Consider the following 25,767-nt stretch of genomic DNA (forward strand, 5'->3'; position numbering starts at 1 on the left):
ACATAGAAAATAGATCAGGAGTCATAGACGCAAGCATCACCAACAGAATACAAGAGATTGAAGAGAGAATCTCAGGGGCAGAAGATATCGTAGAAAACATTGACACACAGTCAAAGAAAATGCAAAATGCAAAAAGATTCTACCCAAAACATCCAGGAAATCCAGGACACGATGAAAAGATCAAACCTAAGGATAATAGGTAGAGAAGAGAGTGAAGATTCCCGACTTAAAGGGCCAGTAAATATCTTTAACAAAAGTATAGAAGAAAACTTCCCTAACCTAAAGAAAGAGATGCCTATGAACACACAAGAACCCTACAGAACTCCAAACAGATTGGACCAGAAGAGAAATTCTCCCATCACATAATAGTTAAAACACCAAACGCACAAAACAAAGAAGAATATTAAAAGCAGTAAGGGAAAAAGGTCAAGTGACATATAAAGGCAGACCTATCAGAATTACACCAGACATTTCACCAGAGACTATGAAAGCTAGAAGATCCTGGAGAGATGTCATACAGACCCTAAGAGAACACAAATGCCAGCCCAGATTACTGTATCCAACAAAACTCTCAATTACCATAGATGGAGAAACCAAGATATTCTATACCAAAGTCAAATTTACACAATACCTTTCCACAAATCCAGCCATATAAAGGATAATAGATGAAAACTCCAACACAAAGAGGGAAACTACACCCTAGAAAAAGCAAGAAAGTAATCTCCTTTCAACTTACCCAAAAGAAGAAAACCATACAAATATAATTCCACTTCTAACAACAAAAATAACAGGAAGCAACAATCACTGGTCCCTAATATCTCTTAACAGCAATGGACTCAATTCCCCAATAAAAAGACATAGACTAATAGATTAGATACGTAAACAGGACCCAGCATTTTGCTGCATACAGGAAACACACCTTAGTGACAAAGACAGACACCATGGATAGAACTAGAAAATATCATCCTGAATGAGGTAACCCGATCACAAAAGAACACACATGGTATGCACTCACTGATAAGTGGATAAAAGCTTGGAATACCCAAGATACAATTCACAGACCACATGAAGCTCAAGAAGAAGGAAGATCAAAGTATGGATGCTTTAGTCCTTCTTAGAAGGGGGAACAAAAATACTCACAGGAGGAAATATGGAGACAAAGTATGGAGCAGGTCTGAAGGAAAGGTTATCCAGAGACTACCCCACCTGGGGATCCATCCCATATACACCCACTAAACCCAAACGCTATGGCAGATGCCAAGAAGTGCATGCTGGCAGAAGCCTGATTTCACATCCATTAGGCACCTCAGAGTGAACAAACTGAAGATTCTTATCTCCTCCAACCATTCCCACCCTCCAGCTTTCCCCATCTTTGGTTTCTCAGTCCCCAAGCCAAGAAAGTCAAATATACTCCTTCACTTTCACTTTCTACATCTATTAGCAAATCTCACTACCTAGCATCAAAATAGATCCAGAACTGACCGCATTACTCCACCTTTACTGCTACACTCCCTGATCCGGACAGACATCTTGTTTGGATTGCATCAACAGCTTCTGTGTCAGCTTCTGTCCTCATTTTCTCCCACATATGTCAAGATAGCAGCAAGAGGGGTGACACAGCCAGACCACAACATTCCTTAACCCAGAATCCCCAGGAGAGTCCTATCTTAGTGAATGATTCCTATAGTAGCCCCAGACCTCAGCTACACCAGTATTTCCTGCCATAATCTCATATGCTGAGCCAATTACATTGTCCTAAAAACCTCTTCAAACATTCTCAAACCATTACACTTAAGGATACCTAGGAGACTGTTCCAAGAAGCAAGACTTGATTCCCTTCTCTTATTTGTCTTTCTGCTCAATGATCATTTTCCTACAAAGACCCTTTCACAGTCTTCCCAAGAGGAAGTACCACCACCCTGTGGCACTTGGCTTTCTGTCTAAATCTTGCTCGGTTGTTCTTTTATAACACTTTCCAGCAACTGATTTATATGTTGGCTCATTGTCTCTTTTCTGCTTGCTCCAACAGACCAGCATTCTATGAAGGCACAAGACTTGGACGTTTTGTCCCAGTGCTGTGATGTTAACACCTAAAGAACACCGCCTGGCACACAGCAGGCGCTCAGTATCCAAGCAATGAATTTTAACAAAGCTTTTATAGCTCATGAAACTAAGGGACTTTTTTGGAAGAATCAAATATATGAGCCCAACAGGTAGCAGGCAAGGAACTCCGACATTTAGCCAGCTTGCATTTAAGACAGCTGAGCATCTTAGGACTTAAAACAAATAACCATTTAGTTAACAATGGGTCACAGAAATAACTGTTAATGCATTAATCATTTAAAGAAAATGTTCTACAAACTGCAGTAACTCAGGTAAGCAAAATGCTTCACATAAAAGAACTGATGGACTGACTGTAGCCAACCCAGATTTGTGTCATCCCTCTTGCTATCTTGACATATGTGGCAGAAAACGAGGACAGAAGCTGACACAGAAGCTGTTGATGCAATTCAAACAAGATGTCTGTCCAGATCAGGGAGTGTAGCAGTAAAGGTGGAGTAAAGTAACAGAGGCAAGTTTTAAAGTGGTGTGCTAAGAACAGAAGATAAGAAATGCAGGGCCCAGAATTATCAAGAATAAGAGTGGAGCTGAGATTTTTTTAAAGATGTATTTGTTTTTAATTAAGTGTATGTCTATGTGTGGGGATGTGTATGTGTGTGCAGGTGTCTGAGAAGGCTAGGGATGTTGGTCTCACTCCCCTGGAGCTGGAGGCACAGGCTGTTGCAAGCTGCTCAGCAGAGAATAATCCCTCCAGTCTAGTGCTCAGATTCTAAAAACTGGTTGCTAACCTTCTGTCTCATCATACCAACCTCAAATTATGAAACTGACTCAGGAAAATAGAAAAGCCAACTAACAAAACCCTAGGCATTGGCCCAGAAGTCATTTTTAATGGCTCTTCTTATATACTTTCACTGCATTTTAGAAAATGAAAATATTAACTGAAATAAAAAAATATTTTTCTGAAAATAGGTCCATAATGGTTGGGGATTTAGCTCAGTGGTAGAGTGCTTGCTTAGCAAGCACAAGGCTCTGGGTTTGGTCCTCAGTTCCAGGGTGGAAAAGGCAGGCAGGCAGGCAGGCAGGCAGGCAGGCAGGCAGGCAGCAATAGGTCCATAATTTAAGGAACTATCTACTACAGTCTTTTATGATTAGTCTGTAACTTTCTACAACAAGCAAACGAAAAAGAATATAGAAAGAGAAAAGGGGATGAGGAGAATCTTGATATAGTCTCCTCTGGTCTGACATGTCTGTTCACATCATGTAGACAAGAGTAGCTACAGTAACTAACGAGAGACTGCAGCTTGCCCTGTACTCGTGGACTGAGTGACACAGCTGACATCAGGTTTTTAGTTGTACCTTTTAACATTCCCTCTAGGCCAAGGCTGGCAGCATATCTAACACACTCTTCCCTCAGATTTCAACCAGTTTTTCATAATATAGTAATAGCAACCTTAGAAATATTAATGTGTAAAAGAAGTTTTTCTTTGTCTTTTTTTGTTGCGGTTATTTTAGGGTTTTTATTTTGTTTTGTTTTGTTTTTAGGTTAGTTTGTTTAGTTTAGTTTGGGTTTGGGTTTTTTTTGAGACAAGATTTCTTTGTGTATCTGGTACCGTAACTCTGGGTCAATCTGTAGAGCAGGCGGGACTGGAATTCACAGAGACACACCCGCCTCTGCCTCCTGAGAGCTGCCTCACACCCACCCTATAAGTTTACTAAGAATGACGCAGGAGTCATCCCACCTTCCTATAAGTAACTCAATAAACTTGTGAGAGCACTTTTATGAATTTGACAGAATATTTCTATCTTTCTAAGCCAATCATCAATTCTTTAATTTTTTTATAATTTCATGTGTGTGCATACATGCATACACACACACACACACACACACACACACACACACACACACACACACACAGAAACTCTACTTGGATCGTGCTCATCCCATTTTCCTCTTTAACCTGCCCCACCTCCAAGCAAATCCTTTCTTAACATTTCACCTTCCTCCTTTTCACTCTGTATACGTTATTTAAAGAACATATAACTAGAGCTAAGAATCTATTTAATACTTTCATAACAAAGCCCTAGGTTAATTCTCAAAACTGTAGAAGCAGGCATAGTAGTACTCTCTGTAATCCCAGCATTCAGGAGATGAAGACAGAATCAGAAGGTCAAGGTTATCTTCCATACCTGGGGACCAAGGCCAAATTGGGAAATACACACACACACACACACACACACACACACACACACACACACACACAGACAGACAGAGACAGAGAGACAGAGAGACACACACACACTAACAAACAAAAGTATGCTCTTAATATAATACTATGAGTGAGGCTATAAGTGTCCTATAGCCCTGCTAAGTATTTAGAAAGTATTGGCTACTTGGTAGTCACACAAATGAAGAAGCAGGCACTAGAGTCCACTCCTTGGCAGGACCGTGCATGCAGCATTAAAGTACAAGTGGAGCTCAGATGTGGAGTTCCATTCTTTTAGCCACTGCACATTAAGATAAATAATTCCCACCATTACGAAGACTATGAGACTTTTACAAGAAGTTGCACCTCTTTGATCCTACATTCACTGCAGCAGAGTAAAAAGAAACAGGAAAGAAACATGTAGGGGAAGAAGCCTCTCAACTCAGTCTAAATTAAGTCTCTTAAAGACTGAGAGAATTTCAACACAAAACATGCCATACAGAGACAAACAAAACACAACATACATACAGAGACAATGGTCCTTTTTTGTTTTTACTCCTTTTCTTACAGATAAATTTCAACTAACAATGCTAAAATGAGGCCAGGTACATTGGCAAATCCCTTTAACCCCAGCACTTGGAGGGCAGAAGCATGTGGATCTCTGAGTTCTAGACTAGTCTGGTCTATACAGTCAGTTCTAGGACAGTAAGGGCTATACATTGAGACTTTGTCTCAACAAACAAACAAAAAAGGTATTAAAATTTGTAAAGCTATATGTATGTAACTTTTGAAGTCTCACAAGCTCACAAGAAAGACCAGGAACATTGCTAACAGCCAACCCTCTGTGTGTGTGTGTGTGTGTGTGTGTGTGTGTGTGTGTGTTGTGTGTGTATGTGTGTGTATGTGTGTGTGTATGTGTATGTGTGTATGTGTTGTGTGTGTAAGTGTTGTGTGTGTATGTGTGTGTGTGTGTATGTGTTGTGTGTATGTACGTGTTGTGTGTGCGTGTTGTGTGTGTATGTATTGTATGTGTGACCAGTTTTGAACTTTCCTCTTTTAAAGTGGGCCCCTCTCTCCCCACTTACCACTTGTGTCTAAATCTATTTTGAAGCATTTTCTTCCTTCCCCCCACTCTGCCTCTCTTCTCCAGTTTGAGAACTCATTGCACTCCTCCCATTCAGACGCCTAAGTGCTGGAACTGCAGGCATGAGCCACAATGCCTGGCTCAAAAGACTTTCCATTTGGTCAGTAGTTCAGAGCATGCGCTGGTCCTGCAGAGGATAGACTTCCATTCCCAGCACCCACATCAGAAGCTCATGAGAACCTCTAAATCCAAGACTAGGGGATCCAGCACTCCTCTGGCCTTCTCTGACACATACACATAATTAGACAATATCTTAAAAGCGTTTAAATTTACAAAAATACTATAAGAAGGCAACACAGTATTCAGATACTACCCTGAACCAAATTCCTCAAACACATTATCCTATTTGTACTATACATCTGTTACTTTTACATACATACAAATATTGTTTTTGAGAAACTTGAGATTCATCTTGTAGGTAATATGCCCTTTAACTCCAAATGCATCGTTTAGTATATACTTTGTAAAAACAAAGTCGTGTGTGTGTGTGTGTGTGTGTGTGTGTGTGTGTGTTTCAAGAAATTAACAATAGCACAATAATGTTATTCAAAGCCAGGGCTACACAATGAGACTCTGTCTCAAGAAAAAAAGTGGGGGCCTAGTGTGGTGGCACATGACTTTGATCCTAGCACTTAGGAGGCAGAGGCAAGTGGATCTCTGTGAGTCCAAGACCAGACTGAATATACAGTCAGAGCTTTGTAGTGAAACTGTTTTGGGGGAAAGAGAGAGGAGGGGGGAGAGGGAGGGAGGGAAGGGGAGAGAGGGAACCATGCCTAGGGCCAGCAAGAAGGCTTAGCAGGTAAAAATACTTGCACTCAAGCTTGACAGTCTGAGTTCAATCCCCTGAACCCACATGGCAGAAGCAAGGGTTATACTCTAATCTGCATACATGAACACTCACTCCTTTTATCCCAGCAGAGACAGAAGCATTGGGGCATAGTGAGTTCCAGAACAGCTAAGACTATACAGAAACCCTGTCTCAAAAAGATAGATAATAGATGATAGATAGACAGACAGACAGACAGACAGGCAGGCAGGCAGGCAGGCAGGCAGATAAATAGATATATAGATACATGACTCATATAAGATACATAGATATGGGGTTGGGGATTTAGCTCAGCGGTAGAGCGCTTGCCTAGCGAGCGCAAGGCCCTGGGTTCGGTCCCCAGCTCTGAAAAAAAGAAAAAAGAAAAAAAAAAGATACATAGATATATGATTCATATAGATAAAATCAGCCCCAATGTCATAGAATAATAATATTAGCTACTCGGGTGGCTAAAGCAGGAGGAACCCAAGTTCAAGGTCTGTCTGAACAAAGTGAGTTCTAAGGCACAATGCAGACAATTTAGAGATCCTGTTTCAAAACTAAAAGATACAAAAAGGACTGTATCTCAGTGGTATGTATATGGGCTTTGTTGGTATGTGTGAGGCCCTGGATTCAAACACCACGCTAAAAATGAATAGACAAATATACATAGGGTCTTTATTTACTATCTCTTATGCAAGTTAGACATTCCACTATCCTCAGTTTATTTACAAATGAGGGGTGCCGTGCATTACATATACCTTGTACCCTAAGGTTCCTGCACTGAAAACAGAATTCCCAATGTAAAAAGGCCAGCTGGAAGGTAGCCAGCCACCACCTATGAAAAGACTAGTGCTGGTCATGGGCTCACTAGTGTCATAGGACAGATCTGTTCCTGCAGAAGACTATTTGTTATGAAAGGGTCAAGGCGGCGCTTCCTAGCATCTTGCTGGCATCTGTGCCCCTTTCTGCATGAGGCTGGTTCCTTTCCACTTTACCATGGTATACCACAGTCATACAAGCCCTCTCCACAACTCTGCATCCCTGTAGATAGCATCAGCTCCCAGAATTGAAGAGATAGGTAACTGTTGGTAAGGCCGTCCTCTTTACCACATACGCATGGCAGGGACACAGTTGCCTTCACAGACCATAGCAACAAAGCAAGTACCAGTGGCATGTTATTAATTTCCTCAGCCAAAACCATGTCTAAAACTAAGAGCACTAGAGTGACTACTGCTCCATATTTATGAAAAACAGTAGCACAACAGAAACTTAGGATAAAGTGTAAACCTGGCAAGGAATAAAGTGAACTCGCTACAAACAATTAAAACAACATAACTGTGTGTTTTGTCTCTAAAGAAGAAAGACTAGAAGGTCCTTAAGGCTCCCTTTGAGAAATATTCACTGGGCCAGCACATGGCTCAGCTGCTAAAAGCACTTGCAAGCCCAGTAGGCAGTGAGGGGAATACCTGCTCTGAAGGCTGCCTTCTGACCACACCTGACCATGGTACATGTGCACACCCCACATAGAACACATGCACACACAGTGATAATAAATAAAATGTAAGAAGCACTCAGTGAATGTAAAATAGCCAATTTCATACAATGCACCCCAAAATACATTCTACTTCAATGTTTTAAATCAGATACTCAGTAACCTACAAAATAGGTAACTACATTAAGCAACTCCTAAACCAAACTACTGGGTTTTAAGGAAACATGAAAGCAAACCTCTAAAACATGACTGACCATACATGATTTCCTACTAAAATCACTACTTCCCTGAGATAACTGCTCTAAAAAAAATTGTCACCACTATAAATTATGCTCTGCATAAAGGAAATCAGAGGACCCAATTATACAGCTAGATAATCTACAAACAGTCTGGTGGGTATACACTGGAGTGGTAATATGTACACGGGATCATCTGTACTGGTGGCACATAAAGTCCCAGGAAAAGGAGGTGTATATGTGAGAAGGTGGGAGAGTGCATGAGGGCAGGGTGTTGAAGTCAACTATGTGTGAAGACACAAGTACATAGGAACTCGGCCTCGTACATAGCTTGTTAGGAAACTAACTACTCTAAAAAACAAAATCTATTTTAAAAGTCTGCAGAAAGTAACTTAAAACAGGCAAGACACAGACTTGAAGAACAAATCCCAGTATAAAAAGAAAATATCATTGGATTGAAACTACATTTTCTTTAGATAATTGTTGCGTTTTGACTTCAAAAGACCCTCTATGGTAAACTATCCTTTTGGGTAAGAAATTTAATTAGAAAAGTTATTGGTGGGCATGGTGGTGTTTCACCTTTAATCCCAGCAACATTCAAGAAACAAAGGCAAGAGGATCTGGGTTCAAGGTTAGCCTGATCAGCATAGTGAACCCCAGGAAAATGAGGATGACATAGCAGGACTGTCAAAAACAAACCAATAGAAACATTGTAGACATTTAAAGAAATAGGAATGCTAACAGAGAGCAGACATATAGCAAGCTACTTGGTAGAGGAGCTCTAAGGAGCTCAGGCCAATGAGGCAGAGTTGGGGATCCCTTCTTTAGAGATCTGGGAGCAAGGGGTAAAGTTTCACAGCAAAAACCTATAAACAGACAGACAGTCCCTGATTCTTAGATGTCAAGAAGAAGAGGGAATTCCAGGGAAGGCAGTGCACCTCTGAGGCCTGGCATGGGGCGAGGAAAGAGGAGAAGCACACCTAATTAAGGTCCACTATAAGGGAACGGGAGAGGATGTGTTGCCACTGGGATCTTTCTAATGTCTCCGACTCTGGCAACCTGGTCTGGAAGCTCTGGTAAAGTGAGAACAGCACCTGTCACGTTCCTGGAATCCAGGCACCTTGGAGTCTGTTTACAGGCCTGCCTCACTGTAGCAGCTGGGATCCCACAATCAACCTTAAAGATGGAGACTGATCTAACTCGAGCAGTAACCCATCTCATGTTCTAACAGTCGCTAACTAATAGCAAGGCATAAAGGATCAACAGAGAGCAGTAGCCTAGAGCCTGCGACTCTCTCTCACTAACCTGGAAACACAAAAACTACCCTTCAGACTGTTAGGGAAGGGAAAAGCCTAGGCTTTTCAAAAACACAAAGAGGTTTAAAAAAAAAAAGTAAATAAACAAAAAGACCAGCAGACCTTGAAATCACACCACTACCCACCTTCTATACTAAAACAAAAGTCACTCAGGGAAACACTATCCCGCTAAATCCAACAGATAGCCCTGTCCAACAGATGTCCAAAATGACGGAAACAGCATCTCTGCCATGCACCTGAATGTGAGTAAGGTGGCTGAGGCAACTATCAGTTCCTGTCATTTCAGAGAATTTAAACTAGCTCATACCTACTGCACAGCATCACACACTGCTGGCTACCACACCAAACAAACAACACAACTCAGGAACTTTTCATGCCCACAGTCCAACACCAACACACAACACTTTCAGCCAGGTAGAAAACACAATTCAATGCCAGAATCCTGAGGGAGGAAAACAACAGAAGCTTCCTACTGTCACCGAGCTACTGAGATTATAAAACAGGCACTTTAAAGCATTTAAGAAAACAGATAAAACAATAGACTTTCACCAGGAAATTCCAACCTATTTTTTAAAAAAACGCACAAATTCAAGGGGCTGGAGAGATGGGTCAATGGTTAAGAACATTCGTTGCTCCTGCATATGACCCAGATTCAGTTCTCAGTACTCATTTGCTGGCTCATAAACATCTATCATAACTCTAGTTATGATCCAGGAGATCTAACGTCCTCCTCTGACCTCCACATGACACATGTACACACATGCAGGTCAAACACAATACACATAAAATCGGCAATCAAAATAAACTTAAAAAAACATTGTTTTGAAGAAAATCAAGAGTGTCAGGAGGTGGTGGCATATGCCTTTAATCCCAGTACTTGGGAGGCAGAGGCAGGTGGATCTCCGTGAGTTTAAGGCCAGTCCAAGATAGCCAGACCTACACAGAGAAACCCTATCTTGAAAAACAAAAAACAAAACAAAACAAAATGTTCAAGTATACAGGACATAGTGGCACACATCTGTAATCCCAGCATTCAAGAGGCAGAGGCACGCAAATCTCTGAGTTCAAGACCAGCCTGGTCTACAGTGCTACACAGGAAAATCCTGTCTCAAAAACAAAACAAACAAACAACAACAACAAAAACAAACAAAAAACCCACAGATAAAAGTTGCTTCATACAGCAGAAAGAATATGAAGCTTGTATTAATAAGCATGACCTGTGTAGTCTATGGGCACATTCACATTATAAAACTCACCAGGCTACATACACATTACTGTTAGTGCACTATACATTAATCTGCTTCAGTTAAAGAGAAAGGATGAAAGGGCAGAGGGGGAGGACTCTGTAGCTAAGAGCACTTGTTTTTCTTGAAAAGGACCTAGGTTTCATTGCCAGCACCTACACTGCAGCAAACAACTGTCTATAACTCCAGTTTCAGAGGATCTGACATCTTCTCATGATGCACAAACACACATGCAGGCAAAACACCAAGTCACATAAAAACAAACATAAAAAGGGGAAAGAACCTTGGATGCATTGATCCAGGATAGAGAGACCCTGCACACCTGCATTCCAGTACTTAGGAGATCACGGCTCTGGAGGAAATGTACTGAGCTCAAGCCCGGTCTGTGCCGTATGAGGATTCCCAGGCCAGACAAGGCTAACAAGGCCCTGCCTCAAAGAGAGAGATAGGTAAATGTCATAGTCACACGCTTCAACTACATCACACCAATGCCTTGGCTCTGAAGAACTGCAGCAGTACATGTGTCACAAGTAAGCCACCAAGAAATAAGCATGGGAGACTCCCTGTCACATCACTGCCATTCTTGCGAACTCCAGCTCCCCCTGTGTGTGGCAGCTATGTATAAAATGCACGCAGTTCCCAACACATTAGTGCCTGGCCTGCATTATATTCATCTTCACAGCAACCTTTGAAGTCGCTATTAACATTTTCAAGATGAGTAAACTGAGGCTTAGAAAGGAAGTAACTTGCTACAGGTGACACAGTAAATAAAGAACCAGAATCATAAGCTTGTGGATTAATATAGTAACACAATTTCCTGCGCTTACTTAGCCACACCAATCCTACGCTTCTGTTTCATGACTTAAATTCCACCCTTGTCTAAAAACAGGATATTTAATTCCTCATGAACTAAGACAGTAAATTATTAAAACACAGTATTAATACGTTACTAAAATATAGTTACATTCCTTTATAACCCTAAACTTGACAACAGTGTCTTACATTTTAAGCCCCAAGCATGGACAACAAAAGAAAAAATAGAAAACTACACTTTGTTAAAACAAATAATTTTGTACACTATCAAAGGTGGCTGGAGAGGGACTGGAGAGATGGCTCAGGGGTTAAGAACTTCTTGCTCTTCCAGAGGACCTGAGTTCACACAGGGTGGTTCACAATCATCTGCAACTCCAGCTCCAAAAGAGACTTGTAGGCAAGGAAGGGAAGAGAAGGGGAGGAGACCAAAGGGTCTGGTGCATCCCAGAGCTCAGTATGCACTTGCATCCCCTTCCTGGATGCTGAGATTATAGCACGGAACACATACAACAAGGCTTCCTGCATTCTACAAACTAAGAGAACTAAACCCCAGTCCCAAAATACTACTTTCATGTTATGATTATAAACACTGAAACAGTATAATATTTAGGAGGGGGTATATCTTTCAGCAAAATGCATATACTCACTACCTTAAAAATCTTTCATAAAAATAAGAAAGTATACCTGTGAGACACAGGTTTACACAAGCAGGCTCCCTAACATTATCTGAAAATTTTATCCATAATAGAATTGTTTTAAATGAAGAATAAACATGTTCTATGAAATTATAAAATAAAACTACAATATAAAGGGAGAAAATGTTCCTAATTTACTATTCTTACTAGTTTTTAAAAATTATACTGCACTCTTTAGCAGTTCAGAGTGCCTCTTGCTCTTGCAGAAGACCTGACTGAGTTCAGTCCCCAACTCCTAGCTCACAACCTATAAATGCTAGCTCCTTGATCTCATGTCTTTGCTCTGTGTAAGCACCTGCATTCATATGCACATACTCAGACAGAAATACAGAATTTTTTAAGTAAAATCTTTTAAAAAGACATTTTGTAATTTAAAAATATTAAGTGAAATAACTTTTTAATTGTAGAGAAATATACAATTTTGTAAGTCAGGGCTTTCACAAAAGACTCCCCCCCCCCCATTTAATGTCAAAGTTTAGCACATATTGGAGTCTGTCTCAGTAATACAATCGCACCTCACCAGCTGACACCTAAATTATTCACCAGCACAGAACTGGCACTCTTCCATGGTAACACACTTGTTAATAACATTTGGGGAACTAAATTCCAGCCATGGAAAGATGCTGAAGACAGAGAAAAAAATTGGCATATTATATGCTTTCAGGTGTGAGAGACAGGCACCTAACCCTTGTCCTCATGACAGTCCATTGCCACCACACATCCGTGAGCTAGATGTGCTTTCCAACAGTGCTGAAGACAGCCTATGGGAGACACTGACAGCTTCTGAAATCCAAAGCTTGTATTAACTTGAATTAAAGGCCATCATAAAAGTCGTCTTTTAGCCTATGAGTGACTGTAATAGGTACCCGTAATTTTAGCATACAGCCTTTCAAGCCTGAGAGAACTTGACTAATCAATCTAGTTTACAGGGTATTACATTTATTTTGTATTTTATAGCTACCATGTGCAGAATTAAACAACTGTGATAAAGCTTTACAAAATGCTTTTGACATATGCCTAAATAGTGCCATTGAGCATTGTGACATTAAAGCTGTATACACTAATCCACACCTACAGACGCAAGGGCGGTATAGTTCCCTTTACCTATGCATATAGAAGTGTATGGTTAAGTAGTCTCCTCATTTAAAAAGTCAATGACAGAAACCAGAATTCAGAGTTTCTAGTGTCCTGGTTCTGTACCAATTCTATTATTTATTCCTCTTCCTTCTCTTCCTCCTTCTTCTGGCTACTAATACCTTTTTTTTTTCTTTTTTCTTTTTTCTTTTTTTCAGAGCTGGGGACCGAACCCAGGGCCTGCTCTACCACTGAGCTAAATCCCCAAACCCCCCCCCCTTTTTTTAATCATATACAAAAAACCATCAGATAAAATAATTCAAGAATCATCAGACAAGAGTTAAGTGTGAATAATGAAGCATGAACATACAGTAAGGGGAAAGACTACATAGGGAGGATATTATTTTTTGTTTCATCTAAGGAAAGAATCTAATACTCAATATGTGTATTAATTCAAACCGATCATTATTTAGGACATGGCCAATTCATTCTCCTTCTTTCTATGGCTTTTAGTCCCTTAGGTACAATACTAAAAGGGATACTGTCTGAAATATTTTCGATGGCTTTAAGTAAGCAAGATACAAATAATGTACTAAATTCTAACACTTCAGTATTCTTAGAAAAAAATAAAATATATATACTGAATCTGCTCACTCCCCAGTATTCTTATGGTGAGCAAACACACTTGTGTTATATGAATGAACTCAGAATATGTTCAGTTTCTGCTTATTAGAGGAGAAAATTTTAACACTGAACGACCCCTAGAAGCGAAGAGACCACAAGCTTACAAACATGCTCTCCTAGAGAAGTGAGTCCAACCCCAGTCAAATAGTAAGAGAGCACTTCACAGCTATCAGAATAAAAGAAAGGGGGCTGGAGAAATGGCTCAGCAGACAAGAGCACGACCTGCTCTCCCAGAGAGCCCAGGTTCCATTCCCTGCAGCCACACACTGGCTCACAGCCACCTCTAACTCCAGCTCCGAGCAATTCAACATTCTTCTGGCCTCCTTGGCACCAAGTACAAACCAGGCACATGACATGCGTGCATGCTAAACACCCAAAGCTAAAATAATATTTAAAATGTTGTTAAAGATTTAAAAAGAAAAAAGAACCAGCAGGGCTGTGGAAAAGTTGATATATACTGATTAAAAACTGTGAAATGTTACAGAAACATAGTTGAAAAAAATTGAAACTAGAATCATAACATGAGCCCAGTAACTAAAGGATGAGTCTTGAGGAGACAGCTGTACCACCATGTTCACAGCAGCTACTCAGATGAGCTTTCAGGGGGGTCCAAGTGACAGGACGAGACATGGCACAGCGGTTACTAGGAATTGAGATAATGGGGTGCTATCCACAGAACACATTTGAGACGTGAAAGATGAAAATACCCTAAAGGCCTGTTACAACAATGTGGCTGATTTAATTCTATGCAGGTTGGATGAAGCCTATCTATTTTTACAGCAGGTAAGAAAATGAGAAATAGTCCCCAAAATAAAATACTTTTGGGGAGGCTCATGAGATGGTAAAGTGGACAGCACCTGGTACCAAGGCTGGCAATCCCCAAGACGCACAAGGCGGAAGAAGCTCCTACTAGTTGTCCTCTGATCGCCACACTCACACTGTGGCACAGCATGGACCCAATAAACAAATGTATGTAATGAGTAATAATAGAAATTAATCATAATTTCTGTACTGGACATGGTTGCACAGTTTGTAATCATAGCACTAGGGTGCTAATGCAGGAGGATCACTGAGAGTTCAAGGCCAGCCTCGGCTACATAGCAAAAACAAGTCTCAAAAAACTAAATTTTAAAAGTGAATAGTGTTATTAAAATATTAGCATAGGGGTTGGGGATTTAGCTCAGTGGTAGAGCGCTTGCCTAGGAAGCCCAAGGCCCTGGGTTCGGTTCCCAGCTCCGAAAAAAAGAACCAAAAAAAAAAAAAAAATTAGCATAAAGGCGCTGGAGAGATGGCTCTGTAGCTAAGAGCATTCGCTCTTGCAAACAGCGGATTCAATTCCCATCACCCAAATGGTTACACACAATCATCTGTAACCCAGTGCATATACATGCATGCAAGCAAACCATTCGTACATATTAAGTTAAATAAATAAAAATCTAAATAAGAAATCCCCAGTAGCTCTGTTTAAAAAATAAAGATGTAAAGCTATCAAAATAGCTACCCCATTAGCTGGGTAGAAAATCCCTAATATAAACTTTTTTAAAAATATGTCTGCTTATAATTCTAAAGCTTTAAATAGTAACAAAGATGGGTTGTACTGGCTGGTTTTGTGTGTCAACTTGACACAAGCTGGAGTTATCACAGAGAAAGGGAGGCTCCATGAGATCCAGCTGTAAGGCATTTCCTCAATTAGTGATCAAGCGGGGAGGGCCCCTTGTGAATGGTACCATCCCTGGGCTGGGAGTCTTAGTACAGCTATATCACTCCTGGGCATATACCCAAAAGATGCTCCAACATACAACAAGGACATGTGCTCCAACATATAATAAGGCTCCACTATGTTCATAGCAGCCTTATTTATAATAGCCAGAAACTGGAAAGAACCCAGATGTCTTCAACAGAGGGATGGATACAGAAAATGTGGTACATCTACACAATGGAGTACTACTCAGCTATTAAAAACAATGATTTTATGAAATTCATAGGCAAATGGATAGAACTAGAAAATATCATCCTGAGTGAGGTAACCCAATCACAAAAAACACACATGGTATGCACTCTCTGATAAGTGTATTTCAGCCCAAAAGCTTGAATTACCCAAGATCCATAGACCATACGAAGCTCAAGAAGGATGACCAAAGTACGGATGCTTTAGTCCTTCCTAAAAGGGGAACAAAAAATATTCATAGGAGGGGATATGGAGACAAAATTTGGAGCACAGACTGAAGGAATGGCCATTCAGAGCCTGCCCCACCTAGGGATCCAGCCCATATCCATACAGCCACCAAACCCAGACAATATTGCTGATGCCAAGGAGTGCATGCTGACAGGAGCCTGATACTGCTGTCTCCTAGAGGCTCTGCCAGAGCATGACAAATGCTAGCAGCCAACCAGTGAACGGAGACTGGTGTCCCCAATGGAGGAGTTAGAGAAAGGATTGAAGGAGCTGAAGGGGTTTGCAACCCCATAAGAATAATACCAAACAACCAGAGATCCCAGGGACTAAACAACCACCCAAAAAGTACACATGGACTGACCCATGACTCCAGCTGCAATTGTAGCAAACGATGGCCTTGTTGGGCACCAATGAGAGGAGAAGTCCTTGGTCCTGCCAAGGCTGGACCCCCCAGTGTAGGGGAATGTGGAGGGGGTGATGGGTGAGGGACCATCCTCAGAGAAGAAGGGGAGAGGGATGGGGTAGGAGGGTTATGGACAGGAAACTGGGATAGGGAATGATATTTGAAATGTAAATAGAATATCCACTTTTTAAAAAAACGAAAGCAAGCTGAGCTAGACAGTCACACCCCTCCATGGCCTCTGCATCAGCTCCTGCTTCCTGCCCTGCTTGAGTTCCAGTCCTGACTTCCTTTGGTGATGAACAGCAATGTGGAAGTGTAAGCTGAATAAACCCTTTCCTCCCCAACTTGCTTCTTGGTCATGATGTTTTGTGCAGGACTAGAAACCCTGACTAAGACAATGGGTACAGTAATTTATGCCTTTAATCCCAGCATTCCAGAGGCAGGGGCAAGTGAATCTCTATGCATTCATAGTGACATCCAGGAGAGCCAGAATTACATAGAGAGACTCGCAAAACAAGCAAACAAAACAGAATGAAACTTGGGGCATCAGAACCGGATACACCAGTTATGTATTCGTAGTTTTACTGTGCAAACCTTTAGAAATGTGGAGCATAGTAGGCACCACATGCCATGTCTCTTCTAGTTTTACCATGAGAAGGCTCTGAGAAAGCATCAACACTCTCACCAACAATACATACACTTACATCAGCATATGGATCTTAGTTGCTAAATAACCATTCTCAAATAGAAGAAAAAGAGAAGGGGGGAGGTATGCCTTTAATCCAGCAATTGGGAGGCAGAAGGAGGCAGATTTCTGTGAGTTTGAGGCCAGCCTGGTCTACAGAGCTAATTCCAGGTAAGCCAGGACTACACAGAGAAACCATCTTGGGGGCGTGGCGGTGGGGAGCCTACAGAGAAAGACAATCCTTGGGGCTTGAGTACAAGACAAGCCAGAACATCTTGTTCCAGAAAGCAAGCATTTAAAGAAGGCTGAGTTCATAACACAGAAGCTGGGCACAAGTTTAAAGGGGTTTTCTTATACTGAGCAATCTGAAGTGATTTGCACAAGATGAGAGGCTGAGCTGAGAGAATGGCTGGGAAGCCCTGGGGCCAGCAGGCCTGGAGTAGGTAGTGCAGCAAGAGCGTTAAAAAAAGCCCTGTCTCACCTAAGCAGAAGGCATGACTAGCTCCTGAAGGTTGTCCTCTGACTGTATATCCTCTCTATCCCACATATGCATGCCCAGACATGAGAACAAATTTAAATTTTTTTTCTTTTCTTTTTTTCGGAGCTGGGGACCAAACCCAGGGCCTTGCGCTTGCCTAGCAAGCTAAATCCCCAACCCCTTAAATTTTTAAATAAGTAAAATAAGCTCATTGAAATCTATATTCAAGTGAACTCATTTTGAAAATTATAACATTATATAAGGAATGTCTGTAAATTATTATTATTATTATTATTATTATTATTATTATTATTATTATTATCAGTGTGCAAATGATCTGTTAGTGGGCATGCATATGATGGCAGAATGACATCTTTCAGGAGTCTGGTCTCTTCAGCTTTTCCTGAGTTCAGGGTTTTGAACTAAAGCTGACAAGTACCTACCTACTGAGTCATCTTGATGGCCCAAAAACATCCTTGGAATCTAAGAAATCTACACTGAATTATTTAGGGGTAAAGGGGCTCTGTATCTGAAATTAATGTGTGTGTGTGTGTGTGTGTGTGTGTGTGTGTGTGTGTGTGTGTGTACAGAGAAAGTGTAGGAAAACTAAGAATGTAAAATGTTAGTATTTTATATATCTAAAACTTATTTAAAACTTAAAAAATTACAATTGAAGAAAGTATCAAAGATTGAAAACATGCTTTCTGTTAGGCTCTCCCTTCCCCATACCGCACATGAGGCTGGGCTGTCTTGTGCCAGTCCATGTACCCAACACAGTCCACCCCACGTTAGAGGCACTAAGTATTTTAGGAAAAGGCTCTAATCTCTGACAACTTCTCTTCTTCTCACTGGTAACCTCAGATACTTGCTACTACTGAGACATGCTGTAACATGGATGAACCCTGGAAGGAGGCTGGATGGACAGGAAGATGAGAAAGCTGGAGAACAATGGTAGAGGTGTGTTCTTTGAAGGGTACATAAGCATTCTAAAATTGGTTTATCAATTTAGAACTATGACTATAATCAACGCCGTAAAATTGTATGCTTTAAATGAATTAAGCTCAAGACCAGCCCAGGGCTACAGAGTAAGTCTTAGACTTAGAGTAAGACTTTAACCCCCCACTCCCTAACCCTCTAAAGAGAAAACACCTCTAAAGAGGTGAGAACAAATTAGAATAGATAAAAATGCTTTGAAAACAAAAATGAGGGGTTGGAGATTTAGCTCAGTGGTAGAGCGCTTGCTAGGCAAGGCCCTGGGTTCAGTCCCCAGCTCCGAAAAAAAGAAAAGAAAAGAAAAAAGAAATGGTGCAGAAGCACAATAGTCTATTCTGAAGTAACTTGGGTTTGGCGGCACACACCTAGCATTCGTGAGTCAGAGGCATGACAGTCACACGTTTGTAACACCAGACTAGTCTATAAAGAATGTACCTAAGCCTACACGGTAAGACTCTGTCTCAGGCCGGCGGGCAGGCAGGCTATATAAAGTATCAATCACAAACTATCAATCACAGCGGGGTCCTTTATGTTACAATTTTGTTACAGGAGTGTCACAGCTTTGATACTCCTGGGTCCAAAGAGAAACAGAATGTGAGTGTGCTAAAGAAGAACTGCTGTCTCATATCCATCCATCACTCCTCCTTTCTGTACTATCACAGGAATAGCCAGGAGCCTCCTGCCCCACCCCAGGTTGAGGCTGGAACCACAGCTGGGTGAGTGGTCTCACTGTGTTCTACCCTCACTCTTACGAAGAGTGCATTACTTCAATGGCAATCTCCAAGTCGTAGTATAGCCATATATTTCCTGCTAAGCAGGTTACTTTATAGCCCACTTTCCTGCCTCCGAAATAGCTGAAACCCACAGGCTAAAATTCTATATTTAAAAAAAAAAAAAAAAGAGCGCCATGACCTGAATACAGCCACCACACCTCATGAATACAGCACCTTCTTCTGCTAAAGCTCTCTACATCCAAAAGCCTACGTGTTCCTGACAGAAACCACACTCAGGCAGCTGAATTTAGAACATGCTGACCTTGAGCAAATCAATGCCCTTAGCATGTACTCTGGCTTCTATCACTGCAGGAGCTAGACAGCCTCACCATCTATAGTAGTCCACAATCTCTGGCCACTACCCCGTCTATTTTAAGATATCCCTACTACATTTGTGTTGCAGAGTTTAAACGGGTAACACGAGTCTGCGTCTAAATCAATCCTTTACCTTAAAAACTAGGACATACCTATATTATCCACATCTTAAAACATTTATTATACTACCATTTAATCACATAGAATCTTTTAAACAGAAAAGTCAAGTATAATCCACTTTCTAAGTAACCCTGTCATAAACTAAGATAGAAGCAGCAGTGTTCCAAAAATGATGTGCAAATTTTGAAATAAAGAAGTAATAGCTAGCTACCATTTTCATGTAAAAAATATACGAGACTCAGGATAACACCTAATTAAGAACTACACTGCAGTTTTGCTAATCTATCTTAAAATTTAATAACTATTCTACCTCTTAAATATAACTGCCATTAAATACAACTGTCCATTCTCGGTGCTTTATGAATGCAAAATCACACAGAACATAAACAGGAGCTTTTATTTATTGAATACAAACTTTCATTTTGTTTGAAAAAACAAAACTCGAAACACACAGAGCCTGTGACTAATCTTAGCTCTGTACAGCTTCTGAAAGCCAGGTAACTATTAACCCGAACTCATAAACAAACAGAATAGAAGCTATACTTAGCAATTATTCAGAATTTTCTTCCATTCTCAACACAAGGGCCAATGTTTTTGCCAAGGCCTAATGCTAGAAAACAGGATCATAAAACAATTAGCATTTTAGGTTGCTTTTTAAATAATTCTCTTCTGAAATATAATACACCAACAGAAATTCATTCTCAAGTATTAAATGTTTCTGTATACTCTCCTCACAAGCACTTCAGTCATAAAAAGGAGGCTAGATATCACATGGCACAGAATCTGACATGGAAATAGTGCAGGACCCAGATATAATGAAGTCACTTACTAACGAGCTAACAGTGAACTAAATATAGGGCGCGCGCAAGCAGCTGGAGCTGGGCTTTATGTAATGTGCTGGCCGCCTACTGAACGCTCTGAGGCCACAGTCTGTGACAGAAAGGACGGGGTAGGGAACGCACTAGTCTTTCTATGCACCGAATAACATTTCAAGGTCTTTTTTCCACAGGGAAAAAGTTACATTTCAATGAACTAGAAAAAGAAAGAAGTCAGAGAACCAAGTAAATCTAAAAATATGAAAATAGGAACTGCAAGGTCCTGGGTTCGGTCCCCAGCTCCGAAAAAAAGAAAAAAAAAATATGAAAATAGGTAAGATCTGCTACTACCCTGCTGCAGCAGCAAGTCATTCTTCATCCTTGTGCCATTGTGTGTGTGTGTGTGTGTGCGCGCACGTGCCCACGCACGCGCGTTTTGAAACAGGGTCTCATTGTGTAGCCTTGGCTGACCTGTAACTCAGAGACCCATCTGCTACTGCCTCCCCAGTATGGATTAAAGATGTGTACCTCCAAATCCCACATCTAAACAGTTTTTAAAATGGTATTCAGCAACTGTAATACTAGGCGTAATACAATCTAAAATATACTAACAATAAATCAGATTACATTTCTAATTCCTAATGCTTATGTCAATAAACCTAATTATGACTAAGTTACATGAGCATGGATTCCTTTTGATATCCTACTAATAAGAGCTAGGCATACAAAGTTGGTTTCTATGTAGAAGCTAACTGACTTACTTCTCCTTATCTGTGCAAGGTATTACAGCATATATACAGAAGACTAATCAGGAAAATCAAAAATAATACAAAGGCAGATGTGACACCCCAAAACAGTACCACCTTGTTAGGTCAAAGTTTATAACCCTCCTATTGTAGCAACCTTCATTCCCATCTATTTACTGACTTGTGAACACACACTCTCCTGCTAGTACTGCTCTGGTATCCTCCCCAAGTGTGCTGGAGAACACGGCACTCTAGACCACACCAACAACATCTCAGCATTCACACTGAGATACAAACAACATATTCCCCAGCTTAGGAATTGGAGATTCAAACTATGAGCTCAAAGACATTGTCATGCTCTCAGAGGAACTTTACTAAGCATTAGCTAGCGACTGAGACACAGTACTAAGACTAGCATTAAACTAAATCTTGACAATGGAACCTCTGTTAGTGGCTGTACAGAAACTGTTCCTGTCTTCAATTTTTTCCACACACAGCACCAACATTGAGATGTCATTACTCATAGCATATACATTGAAAAATTCATTGCAACTATGTATATACATGTAAATCTTAACTTCATTAATCAGAATAATGGTCAGAACTCCAAATGTTTCTAAATGTTGTTATATAAGATTATTTCTTTATTAAATTACTTCTCCAGGACTAGAGATGCCTCAGTAGGTAAAGGCATTTGCCACAAAGCCTGATGACCTGGGTTCAATCCCAGGGACCCACATGGGAAGAAACCAGACTCCCACAAGTTATCCTCACACTTGCACATGTCCACCATGGCATGTATACACACACATACACACACACACACACACACACACACACACACACACACACACACGAACAATAAATGAGTGTAAAATAAATAAATGTAAAAAAACAAATATATGAATGTAAAAAACAAAACTTTAAAAATTACTTCTCCGAAGCACTGAAATGCTCCAAGAAATATACAGAAACTACTTTCAAAAACACTTTCCAACATTTAAAAGACTTGTGTTTCATATAATTTGTGTATCATTCTTTCCTATCTTCCATTAATAATAAAAATAACCAGGTATCTCCAGGTGCTGGTGGCCCTCTGAGAGACAGAAGCAGGCAGATTTAAGTTTGAGGCCAGCCTGATCTACAGAGTGAGCTTCAGGACAGCCAGAGATACACAACCTTGTCTCAAAAAACCAAAAACCAGCTATCTTGATCATGGAACTGTGAGATTTCTATTGTCCTTAAAGTAACTTTATGCCTGGATTTTTCACATCTTCTTACAGCCTCAAACCTAAATAGATCTTATTGATTTCCTTATTTAACCGAAGAAGCAGTCTCTCTCATCACATACACATCAAATATCACTTCGCAGAAACTCAGCGTTTGTTAGGTAGCCAAAATAAGTACTTGCTGCCTACCTATAGTACCGAGATTGTAGATACGTTGAGCAAACAGTCTTTGATACATGACTGGCCGATCCAAAGTCTATCACTTTAACCCTGTATGGCTGTCGAACAGGATCCACCAACATAATATTCTCTGGTTTAAGGTCAGCATGAATTAAACCAAGACTTTTTAATTTCTTCAGTGCAGTGGCCACTTGCTGAAGAACGGGCCGGATCACCTTTAGGGGCAAGGGACTGAATTTATTCTGTTTCAGGAAGTCATACAGGTTCTGCTCCAGCATCTCAAAGACCAGGCAGGTATGGTTGCGGTGCTGGAAGCACTCATAGGCTCGCACAAAGTTATACTCATCAGCGTTCTCAGTACTGAGCCTTGCTAAGATGCTCACTTCTATCTGCCCTTGACGTGCATACGAAGGGTGATTCTTCAAAATTTTAATGGCTACAATTTCATTTGTCCCTCTCTTCCAGCATTTAACAACCTGGCCGAAAGTGCCACGACCAAGAAAATCCAGGACTTCATATGTGTTTTTCACAGAGCACAAGACTTCGTGCTGCACTAACTGATAGTCACCTTCCCCACTGGTACAGTTCTGTTTCGATCCTGTGGTCGCTGTCACAACTGTCACTGGGTTTCCCATGTTGGTTTGCAACATTGCAGGAAGTATGGACAGTTCATCGACAATCTGCATCGCGCCGCTATGATTATCCAACTCCTCACTCTTGCGCTTTAACCCGCATCGCTGGGGACCTCCTAGGAAATGTAGCCTGTTTCTCCACACCACGGCCCGAGGTGCCTCCACTCCAGCCTGCTGCGCCTGAGCTGCTATGACCTTTGTAGCACCGGCAGTGTCTTTGACAACAATGGCCCCTGCCTGCAGTGAAAAGCTGTGTCCTCGAGGTTTAGAGAATGGTATCTTTGTCTGGAAAGCACTACCCTTCGTGGAAGGAAGAGGATTTCCAAAGTGTCTACCATTCACATGGATCTGAGGGCAGGCTCTTTCCTGGAAAACACAACCGCTGGGCTCTACTTTCAGTTTCTTCACACTACAAAAGGCACTTGACTGAGTTTGATAAACATATGGTGGGTAGACCAAGACTTGTGAGGCCATACCTGCAAAAGAAGAAAGGAAATGTTAACCAAAAAAACAAATTTTTCCCTCAACCTTAAACTGTAGGAAGAAAACTTTTAGGGTCAAATTCATAATATGTTAAAATAATAATGTTAATTTTAAAATTCCATTAGGATTCTTTCCCCTGGGATGAGCTAAGATCTTCAGTAACTCCATGTTAGTTCTTCAGTATTTCAGTAATTTGGAGAAATACTTAGTGAACATCTAAATGGCCAGGACATGCAGCAGAAACTGTACTAACCATTTTCCCTGTGGAAGGAAAAGTACAGCTCCCTAAACAAGTGGCACACATGTAGCAAAAATATTCTCTCATCAGAATATAATTTATGACCAGCAACTGGGAGGCAGTTCAGCAGGAGGCGCGCTTGCTGCCCAAGCATGAGGACCAGTGCTCAGCGCCCAGCAACCTGGAAGCATCCCTCTAACTCCAGTACTGAGAACTGACACAGCATTGCTGGGGCCTGCTGGCTTCCACTCCCACTAAAAAATGGAAGCTCCACATTTAGCCTCAAAGGAACAAAGCAGAGACTAGTAGGAGAAACCTGACATCTTGCTCTGGACTCTACGTATGCACTCTGATAACATACATACACCTCATGCACATATGAACCAGCCAACACAGTTTATAACCGGGAAGAAACAACTATGCATGGTAAGTACATATTTACATACAGGGATTAATTTAAAAGGACCATCCTTTCTCATGAACAGCTCTGATTCTATGTTCTACTTGGCCAAATGCCCTTTGATCTTAAAGGGCATTCATTACACTACAAAGACAACCTGATGTCTTTCCATCCAGTTCCCTTCATCCTGCCTAAGTTCCCAAACATTAAATGACATTTTTATGGACTTTATTCTTACTCCATCTCCACAGCCATCAAGCGTCCGATGGCTTTATAAATAGCATCTGACGCCACTGAAACACAGATATAAGGGGGATTAACATGTTACTGCACAGCAGGCCTTCCTCCCTAGCACCTTATTTTTTATGAACCTAAGAGTTCATGTAATATAAAATCCAACAACTGCTAATCCATATACACAAACTTAACACACACACACACACACACACACACACACACACACCCTTAGTACCACGGTGCAAAACACATTAATTACATAGTTATTTAATCTACCTCCAACTCAGTCTATCATATTACAACATACAACACGAGTCAAAATTGTCACTTGACAAAACATTCATTACTTTACTAGTCCATGCTCTTTCCTTGCACAAAAAGTCCCACAGGTTCTTTTTATACTCTTCTCTGCATCTACCCTTGAGCATACTGCAGACTCTAAGAGCTGACCAATAATGCAGTACCTTCTTGCTCATGTTCTCACCACAGACCTCCAAAAAGAGCTAGGCATTGAGATTTCAGAGTAACTCCCCAGCCATCTCCTTTAATCAATCACTGTACTGTAACTGTCAGTATACGCATGTCTGTCAGATGAGATCTGAATTAAAGTGTCTAGCATGTAAAGTTGATGTTCAATAAATTTTGGATGGTTCTATTAACTTCAAAATATTTTTAGTAGGCCAAAGAGATGGCTTACTGAGTAAAGCACTTGTATGCAAGCATGAGAACCCGAGTTCAATCCAAACACTCCTGTAAAAAGCTGGGCCTTCAGAGAATGGCTAGGACGTGCTGGCCAGCCGACTGAACTAAAACCACAAGGGTTAAGGAGAGGAGTGATACCTCAGAACATTTACATCCTCCTCTGACTTACATATGCACACACTCACATGAGCATATACTCATGCAGATACATGCACATATACCACACACATATCACAGACACACAAATTACCTTTAGTCAACAGTTTTAAACTCTGTATTGTGTATATTGTGTTGTCTCATATTTTAACATATCACAACTATCAACTGCTTTTATCTCAGAAATAATTTCTACAGTATACAATATATATAATATTAAAAATAACAAAGCTGG

General features: G+C 40.8%; 1 protein-coding gene and 1 long non-coding RNA gene across 9 annotated transcripts in view; one reads left to right on the plus strand and one right to left on the minus strand.

The window, feature by feature from the left end:
- Positions 1-25,767, minus strand: part of Hipk3 (homeodomain interacting protein kinase 3) — a 70,033-nt gene that overhangs the window by 24,381 nt on the left and 19,885 nt on the right. For all 8 annotated transcript variants that reach the window (XM_087654672.1, XM_087654669.1, XM_087654671.1 and 5 more), the window contains 1 exon segment: positions 22,694-23,792. In XM_087654672.1, the coding sequence (XP_087510798.1) occupies positions 22,694-23,790 (1,097 nt within the window). In that variant the 5' untranslated portion in view covers positions 23,791-23,792.
- On the plus strand, positions 19,345-23,096 carry LOC148006524 (uncharacterized). Its single transcript, XR_015684538.1, has 2 exons — positions 19,345-20,932; positions 22,146-23,096. It is a non-coding gene; the product is annotated as an uncharacterized LOC148006524 (long non-coding RNA).

Source organism: Rattus norvegicus, chromosome 3 (assembly GCF_021556685.1).
Source record: "Rattus norvegicus strain SHRSP/BbbUtx chromosome 3, alternate assembly SHRSP_T2T, whole genome shotgun sequence".
Classification (NCBI taxonomy): domain Eukaryota; kingdom Metazoa; phylum Chordata; class Mammalia; order Rodentia; family Muridae; genus Rattus; species Rattus norvegicus.